A 20008-nucleotide genomic window follows, 5' to 3' on the forward strand; every position below is an offset into this window, starting at 1 on the left:
ACAATGGAACACATGAAAAAAATGCATGTACATTTACATTTTACATTTAAGTCATTTAGCAGACGCTCTTATCCAGAGCGACTTACAAATTGGTGCGTTCACCTTAAGACATCCAGTGGAACAGCCACTTTACAATAGTGCATCTAAATCTTTTAAGGGGGGGGGTGAGAAGGATTACTTTATCCTATCCTAGGTATTCCTGAAAGAGGTGGGGTTTCAGGTGTCTCCGGAAGGTGGTGATTGACTCCGCTGTCCTGGCGTCGTGAGGGAGTTTGTTCCACCATTGGGGGGCCAGAGCAGCGAACAGTTTTGACTGGGCTGCGCGGGAACTGTACTTCCTCAGTGGTAGGGAGGCGAGCAGGCCAGAGGTGGATGAACGCAGTGCCCTTGTTTGGGTGTAGGGCCTGATCAGAGCCTGGAGGTACTGAGGTGCCGTTCCCCTCACAGCTCCGTAGGCAAGCACCATGGTCTTGTAGCGGATGCGAGCTTCAACTGGAAGCCAGTGGAGAGAGAGGAGGAGCGGGGTGACGTGAGAGAACTTGGGAAGGTTGTACACCAGACGGGCTGCGGCGTTCTGGATGAGTTGTAGGGGTTTAATGGCACAGGCAGGGAGCCCAGCCAACAGCGAGTTGCAGTAATCCAGACGGGAGATGACAAGTGCCTGGATTAGGACCTGCGCTGCTTCCTGTGTGAGGCAGGGTCGTACTCTGCGGATGTTGTAGAGCATGAACCTACAAGAACGGGCCACCGCCTTGATGTTAGTTGAGAACGACAGGGTGTTGTCCAGGATCACGCCAAGGTTCTTAGCGCTCTGGGAGGAGGACACAATGGAGTTGTCAACCGTGATGGCGAGATCATGGAACGGGCAGTCCTTCCCGGGAGGAAGAGCAGCTCCGTCTTGCCGAGGTTCAGCTTGAGGTGGTGATCCGTCATCCACACTGATATGTCTGCCAGACATGCAGAGATGCGATTCGCCACCTGGTCATCAGAAGGGGGAAAGGAGAAGATTAATTGTGTGTCGTCTGCATAGCAATGATAGGAGAGACCATGTGAGGTTATGACAGAGCCAAGTGACTTGGTGTATAGCGAGAATAGGAGAGGGCCTAGAACAGAGCCCTGGGGGACGCCAGTGGTGAGAGCGCGTGGTGAGGAGACAGATTCTCGCCACGCCACCTGGTAGGAGCGACCTGTCAGGTAGGACGCAATCCAAGCGTGGGCCGCGCCGGAGATGCCCAACTCGGAGAGGGTGGAGAGGAGGATCTGATGGTTCACAGTATCGAAGGCAGCCGATAGGTCTAGAAGGATGAGAGCAGAGGACTTTACTGTAGATGTACTTTCAGAATTGATTGGCAAGTTACTCATAGGTGGGCTGCGAGCAACTAGTAGCTCACGATCTACCTGTTGGAGACCCCTGACCGACAAACAGTTCAACAAACATACTTCCTAGTAATGCCGAGGTTGTATTAGGGTTTGTTTAATACTCATGGTTTAATTTGTTTTCTTAAAAATATTACTGTACTTTTTCTGATTGTAGTGACAAGGTAGGTAAATGATGATCATCATGACACAATATTACAATTTCAAGCCTTTAGGTAAGAAGTGAAAATCCCACACTGTTTACTTCAACATGATCAATTCACGACATACTAAAACTAAGAAAAATAACAAATGAGTGTGTGAATGTCAATTACCTTACTGTTAGAGGTAGAAGGGTGCCACCTCTTGAGCAATTTTAGAAATGCTATTGGCTAAAAAAATACTGCATTACAAGGGAATCTTGTAATGTGAGACAATGACGTAACAGAGACTGGTAATATTCAAGGGTTTTAATCTAGAAGTACAAAGACTCAATATAAATATATAAAATTGTTGTCAGAGATCATAGTACCCTCAGCAGGAGAATTCTGTACAACTCTTGTTGTGGATCATTATTTACAGTTGAGGTCAAAGATTTGGGGAAAAGTTGGAAGGTATAAGGAACTCCCTCCTATACTGAACAGCAGCAAATCAAGTCCTTCTGCCACATTTATCATCTTAAGGCTTAAAAATCTTTAAAAAACACAATAGAGGGTGATGTTGGACAGATGCATTGCATTCCCATTCTAGTAACTGGTACTTAAGGGTGCTGATGTTTGGGAATCATCAGTCAAGGCTTCTTGGACTCAATGATCCTCAGACATCGCTTGTAGAGGTGAATAGGAGTCCCTCTTTTTGAGTCTTTACTTGTGCTCTGAGCATTAAGTCTTCCTCTTTCCTCCATGCTTTTAAGGACTTGAATTAGGTCAGTGGCTTGGGAAAATCCAGCAGTACAGCTACAGCAAGAGAGCAAAGAAAAATATATAAATACTTGAACCGACAGGCATATGCACAGTTATTGTGCATATGGATTATTGTTATTAGATTGACAGTAGGTAAGACACTGACACATTGCATGTAATGTAACAATGAACAATTAGCCTTGTGAAGAGATCCATTGAAAAAAGTTGTGGCTCATTGCAAATCTATCATCCTTTGAATTTGAGCCACCAACCTTTTCCCTCCATGACAGTCTTGCACACTCGGCATGTTGAAGCAGGATAGAGATACAAAGTCCTGCAGGAGGGATTGGAGTATTGTGGTCTTCTCCAAGTGTCTGATCTGATCACCCAGCCTGAAATGTGATGGAAAAAGATAGAGGGACAGAGGAGACCAGCGCTCCAGGGAGAGAGCCAGTGGATGAGGAGAAAAGGTTAAGAGAAAGACAAACACTATCAGAAAGGAAATATGTGAGACTGTGTGTGTGTGCGCGCATGTAACATGTGCGTCCATCTTGCGTAGTTATCTAACCCAGCAGGCCCTAACCCTCTAACCCTTAGTTATTTAAGGCAGCTGCAAAAATACTTTAACACATTCCATTTGAGTTACAAAGTGCTCAGGATACATTGTACCAGTGGAGGCTCCTCAGAGGAGGAAGGGGAGGACCATCCTCAGTGAATTCCATAAAAATAGAAATAGTAAAACATACGAAAAAGTTATGCTTTTTAGATAAAACTAAATATAAAAAACTAAGTATAAAACTATACTAAATATATTCATGTCACCAAATAATTGATTAAAACACACTGTTTTGCAATGAAGGACTACAGTAGCCTTAACAGCACTGTAGGGTAGCACCATGGTGTAGCCGGAGGACAGCTAGCTTCCGTCCTCCTCTATGTACATTGTAGGGCTGTCCCCTACAACAACACACATCTTGGTGACCAAAAGTCGTCTGTTCTTTCGATTGGTTGACTTTTTTTTTTAAACGTGTATTTTTCCATATATAGACCTACCCTGTGTTTTAAACAAATCAACTATATGCTTGTCTGATGCTGTTTGATGAAATAAGACACAAATGACTCAAGAGGGAGCAGAGATCAAGATCATCAGAAAAGAAAAAGCTGACCAGATCAACCTCCTCTCGCTCCTACTGGCTTTCGCAGGTTCTGCCATTACTCTCCTGAAGTTGCCGGTAATAGGCTACACTAGGAGTCTGCAACTATTTTCATGTGAAATGCAAATTTGTCTTACAATTTCTACCGATCAGCATGTCAGTTATGGTTTTCATATGAACATTTTCGTGATATAGTTTCATTTAGTTGATAAATAATGTCTTTATATCTCAAATTCATTGGGATGTGGTTAATCAAAATTCTATCCAACTAAATTAAAATGATACAAACCTACATAAAGGAATCAAATAAAGACATTGCAGGCTGCAGGTAGAAAATGTCCTAATAAAAATAGATCTCCTATAAATCACATAGGCCAATATTAGCCTGTCTGCAACGAACTTTAAACATTGTATCAACTATCAACTTGGGTCCAACCCGAAGCTCACACTAGCAGACTTGCAACATAAAATATTCTGGGCACCCAGAGTTTCCCACACCAGTAAGCTCGGGACAGACTCATCAGGTCGACCTATTTTATGACTGTTTCCACTGGATCCGAGCATAACATTTCCCCTTTCACGCGGACTGGTTATCGAAAGCTCATTAGAGGTGGTGCGTTAAGCCAATCAGAAATATTATTTGATCCCCAAATCGGTACATTTATATGCCTATAGGCCTACTTCTATGCGTAATCAGTGCGCGTCCTTACTCAACATTGACAGTAGCGCTCCAAACAAAAGACAATGAGTAAATTGACAAAACTTGTAAATGGAATGAAACTTGTTTCCCACAAGTGTAGCATAGGTTGTGCGCTCCGCAAACAACTTGTCCACTCTGAAAATGAGAACGGTAAAAGACTGGAATAATAATGTATTGAATGCATTAACAGAAATTAACATAACCAAACAAACATTGCAGATTAGAGATTATAGGAACTAACAGTAAATGTAGGCTACTACTGGTGATATGCGTCATGGGGAATTGATAGACAATAAAAATCAAGCCAAACAATTCACACAATGAAGTTATGAAACAATGATTTTGCGCATTCTGGAGGGTGAGGAACATTGTGCATTTTAGCCACTCTGACCTTCTTCTAAAACTGTGCCCCCCCCCCCCCCCCCCGGCCTCCGCAATGGATTGTGTGCCATAAATAAATAAATACATATTTGCTACTGCTCAAAATATAATAATATTGGTCGACCAACAGCCTACCGACTAAACAATCGACCAGTCCACTACATTGACTAGCACATTGACTTCAATACAAAACCTAGGAGGCTCATGGTTCTCACCACAATTCCATAGACTTACACAGTAATTATGACAACGTTCTCCAACCAATCAGAGCTCTTGCAGCATGAACTGACATGTCCACCCAATCAAAGGATCAGAGAATGAATATAGTACTGAAAGCATAACCTACAGATAGCTAGCGCTGCAGTACATACAAAGTCGTGAGTAGTAGTTGACAAAGAGAGAAAGACAATAGTTGAAAAGTTTTGAAGGAGAAGCAAGAGAGAGCTAGCTTTATTTCATTGTTTTTTATTCATCTTCACTTAGCTAGTGAATACAACTTGCTAGTTTAGCCTATTCAAACACCTGGCTCAAACAGAGAGGGATGCAATGTTAGCTAGCTAGGTATGTCTATCCAACACTGGAACTCTTCTAAGTCAAGATACATTTTTGGTTTTATTAATTTATTGTCACCGTGGCCCACCAGTGTAGCTGCTAAACTGCTTGCTGACTGTACTGTTCTGCATGAATGTAGGGGCTTTACTAACACGTTAGTTATAGGAGCTATGTTGACTAGGTATGACGTTAGCTAATATGGTGACAACGATGTAGGCTGTGTGTAGTGGTTAGCGGTTATGATATGTTTGGGTTGGAAAGGTTTTTTCGCCTGGTCACAGACAGCTGATGTGTTGTGCACTGAAGTCCACAAGTGAAGGGAAAGGTGAAAGGAGGAGAGCGCATAGATTCAAAAAGGAATTATACAATGAGCAAAATTATAAATCTGTTTGTATGTGGCTGCTATGAAAGTGAACGGTTAGCGTGTGATCAGGTGTGTATTTATTCCACCCATTCGGTTGAAAAAAATGTTCTTAAAACAGAAGCAAACGGAACGGGGATAAACATACCTGAATTTGTCCAATAGAAACTTTAGTTTGCAACTGTTGGACTAATGATTACACCCTAGATCAGCTAGATGCAGGTAAGAGTGTGCCAGGCAGTATTTAATGTGTCACTGTCTGTCACCTTGATGACTCAAATGTTTCTCTCGCCCTGTGCACCTACGTTGAAAACTTTCATAGGCTAGGTTGTAGCAACCTCATGATAGGTATAGTTTTAAAAAATTGTATCATGTAGTAGCCTAAACCTATCGATGTTACATTGAGCTGGGTGAATGGGATATGAATGACAGTCATCCAATATGCTGTAATAGAAATAAGGCCATGCTCATAAAAAATAAGCATCACTGCATTGTACTGTATGGATACTTTCTCACCTGTGGGTGCAATCACAATGGTACACAGTCTTTGATCCCATGTTGTGGAGATCATATCTCTTCACTAAAGGGGGAATTTTGTATTTACATTCATCCAAATGCTTGAGAGTGCCACAAAGAAGCATATTATCTGTAACACAGAGAACAAAACAGAACATAATGAAGCTAGCTGAGTCATGACATGCAGTAAGTTAGTGTCCTTTGTAATTATTGGGACAGTGAGGCATTTTTCTTCTTTTGACTACATCAAGCTTGTGACTCTACAAATGTGTTGGATGCATTTTTTGTTTGTTTTGGTTATGTTTCAGATAAGATTTTGCCCAAGATAAATGAATGGTAAATAATTAATTGTGTCATTCTGGAGTCACTTTTATTGTAAGTAAGAATAGAATATGTTTTCCAACACTTCTACATTAATGTGGGTGCTACCATGATTACAGATAATCCTAAATGAAATCATGAACAATGAGTGAGAAAGTTAGATCCACAAATATCATACCCACCCCCCTTTAAAAAAATGCTACCCTCCCCCGTTATTGTAATGGTGAGAGAATGTCTTGGGGGTATGATATTTTTGCGTCCGTAACTCACTCAACATTATTCATGATTCATTCAGGATTATCTTTAATCATGGTAGCATCCTTATTACTGTTGAAGTGTTTAGAAACATATACTATTCTTATTTACAATAAGTGACACGAAAATGACACTACATTTTTCCATTAATTTCTATTGGGCACAAAACAATCTGAAACAACCAAAACAAACAGAAAATGCATCTAACACATGTATAGAGTCACAAACTTGATGTAGTCATTGCGCACTATGAATATGGAACCAAATTCTTAACTTTTGACTACTTTAATACACAAGTGAATTTGTCCCAATACTTTTGGTCCCCTAAAATGGGGTAACTATGTATAAAAGTGCTGTAATGTCTAATTAAAGCTGACAGTCTGCACTTTAACCGCTCTTGGGTAGGGGGCAGTATTTTCACGTCCGGATGTAAAGCATGCTCAAAGTAAACTGCCTGTTACTCAGGCCCAAAAGCTAGGATATGCATATAATTGGTAGATTTGGATAGAAAACACTTTAAGGTTTATAAAATAGTTAAAACAATGTCTGTGATTATAACAGAACTGATATGGCAGGCAAAACCATCCCCTCCAAAAACAATTCAGCCTACCACTATTTTCAATGGCTGTCACTTTTATTATAAGTTGAAGTCCTCCCAGATTGCAGTTCCTAGGGCTTCCACTAGATGTCAACAGTCTTTAGAAAGAGGTTCAGCCTGGTTTTTGAAAAAAATAAGCCAGAATTTTTTTTTATAGGTGGCTCCCATTTTGGCTGTAGTGGTTCCAAGCGTGTGAATGAGAGATAATGACGATTCTCCATCTTAAATTGTATTGTTTATTTACGTATTAGGGTACCTAAGGTTTGATTATAAACGTTGTTTGACTTGTTTGGAAAAGTTCATTAGTAACGTTTGGGATGCATTTTGATGGAGGGAAACTGGGTGGATTATTGACTGAAGTGTGCCAGCTAAACTGAGTTTTTATGGATATAAAGAAGGACATTATCGAACAAAAGGACCATTTGTGATGTAACTGGGACCTTTTGGAGTGCCAACAGAATAAGATCATCAAAAGGTAAGGCATTTTTTATATCGCTATTTCTGACTTTCGTGTCGCACCTGCCTGGTTGAAATGTGTTTTTCATGCTTTTGTATGCGGGGCGCTGTCCTCAGATAATCGCATGGTGTGCTTTTGCCGTAAAGCCTTTTTGAAATCTGACACAGCGGATGGATTAACAAGAAGTTAAGCTTTATTTTGATGTATTACACTTGTGATGTTATGAAAGTTAAATATTTATAATTAGTTTGAATTTTGGGCTCTGCAATTTCACCAGATGTTGGCCAGGTGGGACGCAACCGTCCCACCTGCCCATAAGAAGTTAACCTCACAGTCATTAGATAATTTCTTATACAAAGTGCTGGAGTACTGAGCCAAAATAAAAAATAAATGCTTCACTGTCCCAATAATTACAGAGGGTTCTCACTGTATATCTAGAATGGTATCATCAAGCTTTTCCTAAAAAGTCCAATTAAAGCTTGGGGCAGTTGCAGGCTGGCCAGTTACCAGACTGATAGTGGGCTCATGGAGAAACACAAAACTACTACCTGTTGTCATAGATGGTGCACTCTCAGTAGGGGTTTGTATTAGAGGTGTGGTCCTTAGCTTTGAGGAGGCGGTCCTCTTAGTAATTGTGTTCTTCCAAAGGGTAGATGAGGTCATCACAGTTGCAGATGTTGTTCTCTTATTTGAGGGCATTGTTCTCTGAGTTTGAGATATTCTCCTCTGGGTTGGTGATGCAGTCTTGTTTGCTGAGGATATGGTCGTTGGTGTTTTAGTTATCTGTTCCAAACAGGCTTTGCCTCGTTCCCCCCTCCAGCGGCGAGGCTGAAAGGTATCTCCTCTTGGAGGGCCACAACGGTGAAGTTTCCTAAGGACCTTTGGGAGTTTGGGACTTTTGGGTATACGAGTTGTGGTTGTTAAAGTTGTTGTCTGTGGATGAGGTGAAGGCTTTGGTGTTGATGTTGTCCTCTGTCGTGACCGTGGTTTTTTCTTTGTTGTAGCTTGATTTTGAGGTGAGATCGTTTTTTCAGTTCTTGATCCAGTCTTTTGTGTAGCAGTTTTCATTTTTACCTGTGATGTGGTTGTAATAATTTTCGAAGCAGCTCTCTGAGTTGTGCGTGTGGTTTTCTGTTTTTGTGATGCACTCCTCTGTATCAGGGATGCAGTTGTCTGTATTAAGGGCGTGCTGGTCTGTGTTTGACTTGTGGTTGTTTGAGTTGTGAATGTTTTCTTGCCCCTGCTGCATCCTTTCCTGTGCTTGATCTGAAAGGTGTCTCCTCTGGGAGGACCTCTTGGAACACAGTCCCGTGAGGGGGAAAATAGCTTGGGGCGGTTCCCTTTGGGGATTAACCTGGTTGGGCTAGACAAGGGTCTCACTGTAACCAGGTTTTCCCCGGAGCCTGCTGAGGTTTGGGGGTCACTGCTGCCACCATGTTTACTTGCCGTGCGGTTGATGGTGTAATCTTTGGGATTTTTGAAGACTGCATATGGGGCCACCTTGGCCACCTTGCACCTGCATAGAGCAAAAATTGATTTATTAGACAGGCCAAACATGCCAAGAGAGAATCCTTTCATAAACTCATAGGCAGTGTTGGGGTCGTTACTTAAAATAAGTAACGTATTACGTCCATCAACAGTAACATATTACTTTACTTTTCACTCCCTGGGAAAAGTAACCACTTACACTACTATATTACTTTTGTGTTACACCCCAAAATATTGTGCGCCCTCACTCAATGTAAATGTTATGTTACTTAGGCCTATACACTAACACAAGTAACCTAATAATGACAGACACAAAATCTACAACATACCAAGCTACAAGCTTGTTCACCTCTCCCTGGGCTAAAGCCTGTCATCCTGAACGATTATAATCAAGCCTGGGTTGTTTGGAGGGGGTAGGCCTACATAGTCATCTTCAGCAGCAGTGATCAGGCCTTGGGGGTTTTCCGCTATGAGTTTTGTCTTGGCGTGTTGCTTTTGCAGGTGCTTCAAGAGATTTCTAGCAGTGAAGTGTTTTCTCATGCCTGGGCACAGTTTATGTTTTAAGGTTATATTCTTGTAATTTTGTCCTCACACCACATCAAAGTTTACTTTAGTTGCACAAATAGAAAGACAGTTTGTTTTTTACTATTACAAACTGTGTGTGGGAGGGGGGAAAAAGGCCACAAGTAATGGGAGTACTTCCCCACTGAAGCTCAACGTTTTAGATGCTTCTGCCATTTTTCATTGCCCTCACTAAAGCAGTTTGTAGTAGTGCGTTCGTAAACAGGAACTTGGTGCGAGGACGTCAGACTTAGGAAGAAAACAATAATGGGAGGGGGGAGTAAAAATGGCGCCAACAGAGAGGGAATAATAATCACAAATATTTATTTGGATCCATAACTGTAATGGGAAGGGTAACAAAAGTAACAACAACCTATCTTTGATCAGTAACTATAGTATTATTACTTAAAATTGGAACAGTATTTTATTATATTACTTGTTACCGCAAAATAATATTATTATAACGCTTTACATTGTAACGTGTTACCCACAACGCTGGCAATAGGTCTCTCTGTATTTTTCACAACATTTCCCAACATCTCACAACATTTTTCTAATAATGTATACATTAGCTTACTGGTTGTATTATTTGTAATTTCAGAGTCACTGTATATTTCATATGGGGGGGGGGGGGACATACAGTAATTACATTATCTAATACAATCTAAAAAGTTTCACTGCGTATTTTGAATACAGGGAATTACTTTTAATTTTCAATGTTTTGCTGGGATGGACCAGGGCAATGTGGTGTTGTCTGGAGGAAGAGTGAGGGGGCTGGATATCAGGCAAGTTATCACAAGCATCTCAGTTAAAACTGGAGAGTTTCTGCTGCAGTTTCAATTGCCCATCATATGATCCTTATTCCATTTTTTGATGAAACAATAGCATGTCCCATATTACTATCCTTATCACAGTATTATAGAACAAAGTCCATCACACACTACATTATTTCTGACAGACAGTACTCACATTCCCCACCAATTAAGCTCAGTACATTGACTCCTGGGAGTGAACTCGAAGCAGGGCATCTTGAGGAGATTGAAGAAGCTGAAGCCCACCATATTGGAGATGGTATCATTTACACGCTGGAGGCACTGGCGAAACCTGATGACAACAGAAAGAAGGGTAGGTAATGCCAAGACCGTGACATTAAAGGGACATTTCTAAAATGTTGAACTTCATATTCATCATATCCAGCCCCACCCCAACATATGTGAAAATTGTGTTTCTTTGTGTTGTAGTAAAAAATATTTAAAAAAGAGGAATATAAGCGTTTCCAATGACAATCAATTAGTAGCCAATGCATACACACAATTGCTTAAAATTACATGATACACACCGATGATGTCATTGGAAACACTTATCTTCATCCATCTTTTACTACAAAACATAGAAACGCGCTATTTTAACATATGTTGACGTTGGGGTGCTGCTCGAAATAATGACTGAAGTTTAAGATGATAGAAACGTCCCTTTAAGTCGTCAGTTTTCCTAAGTTTACCATTGCTGTTTTAAGCTCAAACAACAAATCAGGGATCTCTCACCCAAGGAATAGTTCAAATAGGTTGGCAAACTTGGCATGTTGTCAGCCAGAGCAAATCACACTGTGTTGTATAACACTTATTATTATTGAATAGTTGATGTTTCCCATCATTTCTTTAATGCCAGTGTGTCCAACAGAGCCACATATCGTTGTTGCTTGGTATTCACAGGGAGAAGTGACAAGTCAAAACATGACATTTTACAGGAAGATTTAAATTGCTTACGAGGAAACATGAAGTGACGTGCTATACATCGGTTTAGGGCCGGGTAGGGAATGTTGATTCATAACTAGGGAACAGGCAGGGCTCGGGTATCACTCAATTGATCACTAACATTTTGAAGCCGAGCCATGGACGTGCTCTGCTTTAGAGCCCTTCACAGGCGTGGAGTTTAAGCCTGAGCCCGACCCATGTCCGCGACGTTCAGGCACCTTACTGTGGAATGAATCATGTGTATGACCTTGTCAGTTAAACCTGGGAGGAGAACGAAGACTGCATCGTCTGTCTGGCATTCATGCATAAAGGAAATTAATCAGAGTATAAGCGTACTACAAAAACATCGGTCTTGTGTTCTGTGGGAACTCAGAGCTAGGAGTTGACACCTCACTTAGATCTCCAAAGTGTCTGATTAGGAGTCCTGAAAGAGACGGGCAATTATTGCTCACCCTAAAAAGGTTCTAAATAGAACCTTCTAGAGTTCTTTGGTTTATTACCTAAGGGGAACCCTTTTTGGTGCTAGGTAGAACCCTTTGCAGAAGGTTACCTAGAACATTCTATGTATGGTTCTTCATAGAACCTCCTGTAAATGGTCCTACCTAAAACCCTCTGACAGGTTCAACAAAGAATGCTTTTATCTTTGAAGGTTTTTTTCCTAGAACCCTATATGAATGGTTCCACCAACCTTTATTAGCCTTTAAAATGGTACTTTGTATAACAATACATTACATAAATCATAAGGTATTTCTTTGAGGGCCTAGTTAGACCCTAACAGGAAACACCTGCTTTACAGGCCAAATCAAATTTTATTTGTCACATGCGCCGAATACAACAGGTGTATTTCACCTTATCGTGAAATGCTTACTTACAAGCCCTTAACCAACAATGCAGTTCAAGAAATGGAGTTAAGAATATTTACTTAAAAAAATATTTGTTTAAATAAAAGTACAAATTCAAATAAAATGTAATCACAATAATATTACATAACAATAACGAGCATATATACAGGGGGTACCGGTACTGAGTCAATGTGCAGGGGTACAGGTTAGTGGAGGTAATTTGTACTTGATGGTAGGGGTAAAGTGACTATGCATAGATAATAATAAACAGTGAGTAGCAGCAGGTGGGGGGGCGGGGGGGGGGTGTCAATGTAAATAGTCCGGGTGGCCATTTGATTAATTGTTCAGCAGTCTTATGGCTTGTGGGTAAAAGCTCTTTAAGGAGCCTTTTGGACCTAGACTTGGCGCGCCGGGACTGCTTGCTGTGCGGAAGCAGAGAGAACAGTCTATGACTTGGATGACTGGGGTCTTTGACACCGCCTAGTATATAGGTCCTGGATGGCAGGAAGCTTGGCCCCAGTGATGTACTGGGCCGTACACACTACTCTCTGTATTGCCTTGCAGTTGGATGCCAAGCAGTTGCCATACCAGGCGGTGATGCAATTGGTCAGGATGCTCTCCATGGTGCAGCTATATAACTTTTTGAGGATCTGGGGACCCATGCCAAATCTTTTCAGTCTCCTGAGGGGGTCTTGGTGTGTTTGGACCGTGATAGTTTGTTGGTGATGTGGACACCAAGGAACTTGACGCTCTCGACCCGCTCCACTACAGCCCCGTCGATGTTAATGGGGGGCCTATTCGTCTCTCCTTTTCCTGTAGTCCACGATCATCTCCTTTGTCTTGCTCGCATTGAGGGAGAGACCGTTATCCTGGCACCACACTGTCAGGTCTCTGACCTCCTCCCTATAGGTTGTCTCATCGTTGTCGGTGATCAGGCCTACCACTGTTGTGTCGTCAGCAAACATAATGATGGTGTTGGAGTCGTGCTTGGCCACGCAGTCGTGGTTGAACAGGGAGTACAGGAGTGGACTAAGCATGCACCCCTGAGGGGCTCCGGTGTTGAGGTTTAGCATAGTAGATGTGTTGTTGCCTACCTTTACCACCTGGTTGCTGCCCGTCAGGAAGTCCAGGATCCAGTTGCAGAAGAAGGTGTTTAGTCCCATGGTCCTTAGCTTAGTGATGAACTTGGTGGGCACTATGGTGTTGAACGCTGAGCTGTAGTCAATGAACAGCATTCTCACATAGGTGTTCCTTTTGTCTCAGAGGGAAGGGGCAATGTGAAGTGTGATTGAGATTGCATCATCTGTGGATCTGTTGGGGCGGTATGTGAATTGGAGTGGGTCTTGAGTTTCCGGGATGATGGTGTTGATGTGAGCCATGACCAACCTTTCAAAGCACTTCATGACTACCGACGTGAGTGCTACGGGCGGTAGTCATTTAGGCAGGTTACCTTGACATTCTTGGGCACAGGGACCATGGTGGTCTACTTGAAACATGTAGGTATTACAGACTCTGTCAGGGAGAGGTTGAAAATGTCAGTGAAGACACTTGCCAGTTGGTCCATGCATGCTCTCTCCTTTTCCCTGATAATGCATCTGGCCCCACGGCCTTGTGAATGTTGACCTGTTTTAAAAGGTCTTGCTCACATCGGCTACACAAAGAGGGATCACACAGTCCAGCTGGTGCTCTCGTGCATGCTTCAGTGTTGCTTGCCTCGAAGCGACCATAAAAAGGCATTTAGCTCGCCTGGTTGGCTCGCGTCACTGGGCAGCTTGCGGCTGGATTTCCCTTTGTAGTCCGTAATAGTTTGCAAGCCCTGCCACATCCGACGAGTGTCAGAGCCGGTGTAGTATGATTCAATCGTAGTCCTGTATTGACACTTTGCCTGTTTGATGGTTCATCTGAGGGCATAGCGGGATTTCTTATAAGCGTCTGGATTAGTGTTTGGCTCCTTGAAAGCAGCAGCTCTGCCCTTTAGCTCAGTGCGGATGTTGCCTGTAATCCATGGCTTCTGGTTGGGATATGTTCGTACAGTCACTGTGGGGACTACGTCTTTTTTATGGGGGAGTGCGACTTTCTTTTCAGTCACCTTATTTTATTGGTGCATGCATTGTGGTAATCCAAATTGGGGTGCCATTTAACAATGCACTATGCAGAAATCACACCTCCATTTCCTTGTTGCAAAAAACAACTTGCTTTATGTGACAAAACAAGCAAGCATAGTGTAGAGAATCATTGTTCCAGCTAAACTGTGTTCCATCTAAACTGCTGTGAAATATATTTTCTATAACCCAAAATATTGTATAGTCAGCTGTTTGAAGCAGGTGTACAAAACCGTAAGTAATAGATACAAAAAGAACTTCAGAACGGGAAGCATAGAAATAGCCCACATAGAACAGATATAGAGCTTCTTAGACTTGCTTTCAATTAGAATGAGAGATCTATAACTCACATTTCGATTTGAATTTGATTGGGTTGCCCAAAAAGTTACATATTGCAGCTTTAAGTCTATAGCATATTTACAGTTTTACTGAGTGGGAAAAAAACATAGATCTTTATCCTGACTCTCAAGTTAGACTACAATTTGTACTCTAAAGCACTGAATAAAATGATCTGATATAGTATCATTGGTACAATGGCACACTCTACCCGACATTCCAGAAAAGAAAAACACCTATCAGTTAGCAGATGAGCCATGCACCATACCCCTGAAAAATAAAGGTCAGCATAATGAAGTCTGTCTTTATTGAACATTATTGAGTTATAGCTCTAACGTGTTCCCCTTCAGGGGACTGGAATGTATGTCTGTGTCATACCTGGAATGTGATGGATGCTGCCCAGGGGCTACACATTGAGGCTCACCTTTTGTCACAGTCACAGTGTGAGATGGTGAAGAAGTTGGGATTGAAAACACCATAGTTCACTGTGAAGGAGGGGATAGTGTTACTGCAGTGGTCATGCTCACGGCAGCACCCGTCTGCTCGCTCAAACATTCCTACAACAAGAAACAAACAGTGGAGAGACTAAATAAGTCTCTCAGATCATTAAATAAACATTTCAAGTGTAATGACACATTGCTACTAGAGGTCGACCGATTATGATTTTTCAACACCGATACCGATTATTGGAGGACCAAAAAAAGCCGATACTGATTATCCGGCCGATATACAGTGGGGCAAAAAAGTATTTAGTCAGCCACCAATTGTGCAAGTTCTCCCACTAAAAAAGAAGAGTGAGGCCTGTAATTTTCATCATAGGTACACTTCAACTATGACAGACAAAATGAGAAGAAAAAAATCCAGAAAATCACATTGTAGGATTTTTTATGAATTTATTTGCAAATTATGGTGGAAAATAAGTATTTGGTCACCTACAAACAAGCAAGATTTCTGGCTCTCACAGACCTGTAACTTCTTCTTTAAGAGGCTCCTCTGTCCTCCACTCGTTACCTGTATTAATGGCACCTGTTTGAACTTGTTATCAGTATAAAAGACACCTGTCCACAACCTCAAACAGTCACACTCCAAACTCTACTATGGCCAAGACCAGAGAGCTGTCAAAGGACACCAGAAACAAAATTGTAGACCTGCACCAGGCTGGAAAGACTGAATCTGCAATAGGTAAGCAGCTTGGTTTGAAGAAATCAACTGCGGGAGCAATTATTAGGAAATGGAAGACATACAAGACCACTGATAATCTCCCTCGATCTGGGGCTCCATGCAAGATCTCACCCCATAGGGTCAATATGAAAACAAGAACGGTGAGCAAAAATCCCAGAACCACACGGGCCTAGTGAATGACCTGCAGAGAGCTGTGACCAAAGTAACAAAGCCTACCATCAGTAACACACTACGCCGCCAGGGACTCAAGTCCTGCAGTGCCAGACGTGTCCCCCTGCTTTAGCCAGTACATGTCCAGGCCCGTCTGAAGTTTGCTAGAGAGCATTTGGATGATCCAGAAGAAGATTGGGAGAATGTCATATGGTCAGATGTTACCAAAATATAACTTTTTGGTAAAAACTCAACTCGTTGTGTTTGGAGGACAAAGAATGCTGAGTTGCATCCAAAGAACACCATACCTACTGTGAAGCATGGGTGTGGAAACATCATGCTTTAGGGCTGTTTTTCTGCAAAGGGACCAGGACGACCAATTCGTGTAAAGGAAAGAATGAATGGGGCCATGTATCATGAGATTTTGAGTGAAAACCTTCCATCAGCAAGGGCATTGAAGATGAAACGTGGCTGGGTCTTTCAGCATGACAATGATCCCAAACACACCGCCCGGGCAACGAAGGAGCGGCTTCGTAAGAAGCATTTCAAGGTCCTGGAGTGGCCTAAGCCAGTCTCCAGCTCTCAACCCCATAGAAAATCTTTGGAGGGAGTTGAAAGTCTGTGTTGCCCAGCAACAGCCCCAAAACATCACTGCTCTAGAGGAGATCTGCATGGAGGAATGGGCCAAAATACCAGCAACAGTGTGTGAAAACCTTGAAGACTTACAGAAAACGTTTGACCTCTGTCATTGCCAACAAAGGGTACATAAAGTATTGAGATAAACTTTTGTTATTGACCAAATACTTATTCTCCAACATAATTTGCAAATAAATTCATGTGACAATGTGATTTTCTGGATTTTTTTTCTCATTTTGTCTGTCATAGTTGAAGTGTACCTATGATGAAAATTACAGGCCTCTCTCATCTTTTTAAGTTGGAGAACTTGCACAATTGGTGGCTGACTAAATACTTTTTTGCCCCACTGTACATATATGTTTGTATATGTAATAATGACAATTACAACAATAATGAATGAACAATGAACACTTATTGTAACTTAATATAATACATCAAATCTATTTAGTCTCAAATAAATAATGAAACATGTTAAATTTGGTTTAAATAATGCAAAAAACACAGTGTTGGAGAAGGAAGTAAAAGCGCAATATGTGCCATGTAAACGTTTAAGTTCTTTGCTCAGAACATGAGAACATATGAAAGCTGGTGGTTCAGTATTCCCAGTTAAGAAGTTTTAGCTTGTAGTTATTATAGGAATTATGACGCGTCGACTATTTTTCTCTATACCATTTGTATTTCATATACCTTTGACTATTGGACATTCTAATAGGCACTTAGTATTGCCAGCCTAATCTCAGGAGTTGATAGGCTTGAAGTCATAAACAGTGCTGTGAAGCAAGCATTGCTAAGAAGAGCAGCTGGCAAACGCCGTAAAGTTTGAATGAATGCTTAAGAGCCTGCTGCCGCCTACCACCGCTTAGTCAGACTGCTCTATCAAATCATAGACTTAATTATAATATAAATAACACAGAAATATGAGCCGTTGGTCATTAATGTGGTCAAATCCGGAAACTATAATTTCGAAAACAAAACGTTTATTCTTTCAGTGAAATACGGAACCGTTCCGTATTTTATCAAACGGGCAGCAACCCTAAGTCTAAATATTGCTGTTACATTGCAGAACCTTCAATGTTATGTCATAAATATGTAAAATTCTGGCAAATTAGTTTGCAACGAGCCAGGCAGCCCAAAATATTGCATATGCCCCGACTCTGCTTGCACTGAACGCAAGAGAAGTGACACAATTTCCCTTGTTAATATTGCCTGCTAACAATTTATTTTAACTAAATATGCAGGTTTAAAAAATATACTTCTGTGTATTTATTTTAAGAAAGGCATTGATGTTTATGGTTAGGTACATTCGTGCAACGATTGTGCTTTTTTCACGAATGCGCTTTTGTTAAATCCTCCCCCGTTTGGCGAAGTAGGCTGTGATTCGATGATAAATTAAAAGTCACTGCATTGATTATATGCAACGCAGGACCAGCTAGTTAACCTAGTAATATCATCAACCATGTGTAGTTAACTAGTGATTATTTTTTATAAGATAAGTTTAATGCTAGCTAGCAACTTACCTTGGCTCCTTGCTGCACTCGCGTAACAGGTGGTCAGCCTGCCACACAGATTCCTCGTGGAATGCAATGTAATTGACGTCTAAAAATGACAATTACCGATTGTTATGAAAACTTAAATCGTCCCTAATGAATCGTCCTTGTCAATGAATCGGTCGACCTCTAATGGCTACAGTGGGTGGTCAGTAGTAGCACCAAGCACTAATGTTATAGATCAATAAGTAAGATGTGATATAGTACTTGCTGGAAAAGAAGTAGGCCTAAAGTACACACATGGCAACTCCAAGGAGTTGTCCTGATCAAATAGGCTACAGACAAATAGGGATAAGGAATGATAAAGTGAAGAGTGCATACATACATGCAAACTATAAATGAATGAGAGAAAAATAATGATTAAGGTTAAAGAAAGATATGAAATTGAGAATTAAGATACAGGTAAAGCACTCAAATTTCCTTCAAGTCTGGGCAACTTCACCTCATAAATCTTTGTGCCCAATTTGAGGCTAAATATTTTTTGTGTTATTAACTCTGTCCTCTGTGTGTGACTGTCCCATATGTTGTCCAGAAACAGCTATCCTTGTGGCTCTTGTTTTCACTATACATTACATTATGAAGCAGCCCAAATATGGTTTTAAGAACAGAAGGCTTTCCCAACTTTGAAAAACTTTGATACAGCATGACAAGGTATTGTAATGAAACAGCAGAGCGCAGGTCTCGAACCCTCGACCTTCTAAGCCCGAGGTCCAGCGCGCTGTCGACTGTGCCGCAAAAGCATGCTCGTGCGGCAGGGTCGATTTCCGCGCTTATAAACCCAGGGTCGCTACAGTATATACTATTATGTGCTATTTCATACAGAGTATAATATTCACTCTTTTCACTAACAAAAAGTGTTTGTGAATTACAGAATTACAAATGTATAGATACATTTATACTGTAAATAGCCTACTGTATTTTGAGTCTATTGGACACATCTATCTGAAAAACATCTCTGGGGATCAGCATGTGTGAAGTGTAAATATTATTCTACTCACCTAACTGCTTGTAGTCAATCGCTTTGCTTCCAGTGCCACACCAAAGTGTCCCAGGAAATACCCACGCGCGTTTCCTACGGGATTTTGCACCCGAAATATGTTGTTGCTCCAATGGGTAATTTTTCGTCTGTTTGATAAATCCATCGACAGGACTCAGTGGGCACAGGTTGTCTGGACTCAACAACGCCCTGATATTGAAGAGGGATAATTCCACGAGGCTCTCCGGGCGCGTTTGGTGGCAACGAAACAGGTAACTGGCAGTGGCTACAGGGTCGTTGTTAATTGAGCATTTTACAAGCTGCTTCTCTGACCATTCGCTCACATATAACATCAATGTATGAGTCCCGACCATATTTCGGAGGAAGCTTAGGCGCGTGTGTCCTAGTCCAGTGAAACTCGTCCTGTGGCAGAAGTTGGCGTTTTGCGCGTCGGTCCCTGCTGACATCTTCACATCATGTGCACTTAGCAAACTGAGCAATGACAAGCACAGAACAAATTGCAGTAAACGTTTGTTTATCATATCAAAAATAGACTAAATTATATTAATACATAAATTTAAAAAGTAACAGCCGTCTCAATTGAGCTCTCCAGTTTGTAGTCCTAAAAACCGGAAATTAGTTGCCTCTAGTTCGTTCAGTCCGCCACAGTGGACGCGTCATAATACCCATAAAAACACCGACATGGTTCCAATGTTTTTTCAGACATTCATTTTTCACACCGTGAATTGTATAAACACTTCAAATGAAGTGCGTGTTTGGTGTAGGCTTACCTTGGCATGACGTTTTGTCAACCGCGTAATTCTCTCTCAGACAAGGTGAGATTTATCAATACATTCGTCTCAATTTACTCAAAAAAATTG

General features: G+C 41.4%; 1 protein-coding gene across 2 annotated transcripts; it reads right to left on the minus strand.

Moving 5' to 3' along the window:
• Positions 1–1613: 1613 nt before the first annotated feature.
• On the minus strand, positions 1614–19769 carry LOC115111046 (uncharacterized). Of its 2 annotated transcripts, none has more exons than XM_029636929.2 (7): positions 19150–19769; positions 15061–15121; positions 10572–10706; positions 8102–9069; positions 5923–6052; positions 2531–2650; positions 1614–2312 (listed from the first exon to the last, which is right to left on the minus strand). In XM_029636929.2, exons 1-7 carry the CDS (start codon positions 19667–19669, stop codon positions 2147–2149), a joined length of 2100 nt encoding a protein of 699 aa, XP_029492789.1. In that variant the 5' UTR covers positions 19670–19769; the 3' UTR covers positions 1614–2146. The 2 variants fall into 2 exon arrangements, with proteins under 2 accessions (XP_029492789.1, XP_029492788.1); XM_029636928.2 differs by having other exon boundaries at positions 1615–2312; positions 15061–15193.
• Positions 19770–20008: the final 239 nt, after the last annotated feature.

The sequence above is a fragment of the Oncorhynchus nerka genome, linkage group LG27, assembly GCF_034236695.1.
Source record: "Oncorhynchus nerka isolate Pitt River linkage group LG27, Oner_Uvic_2.0, whole genome shotgun sequence".
Lineage (NCBI taxonomy): Eukaryota > Metazoa > Chordata > Actinopteri > Salmoniformes > Salmonidae > Oncorhynchus > Oncorhynchus nerka.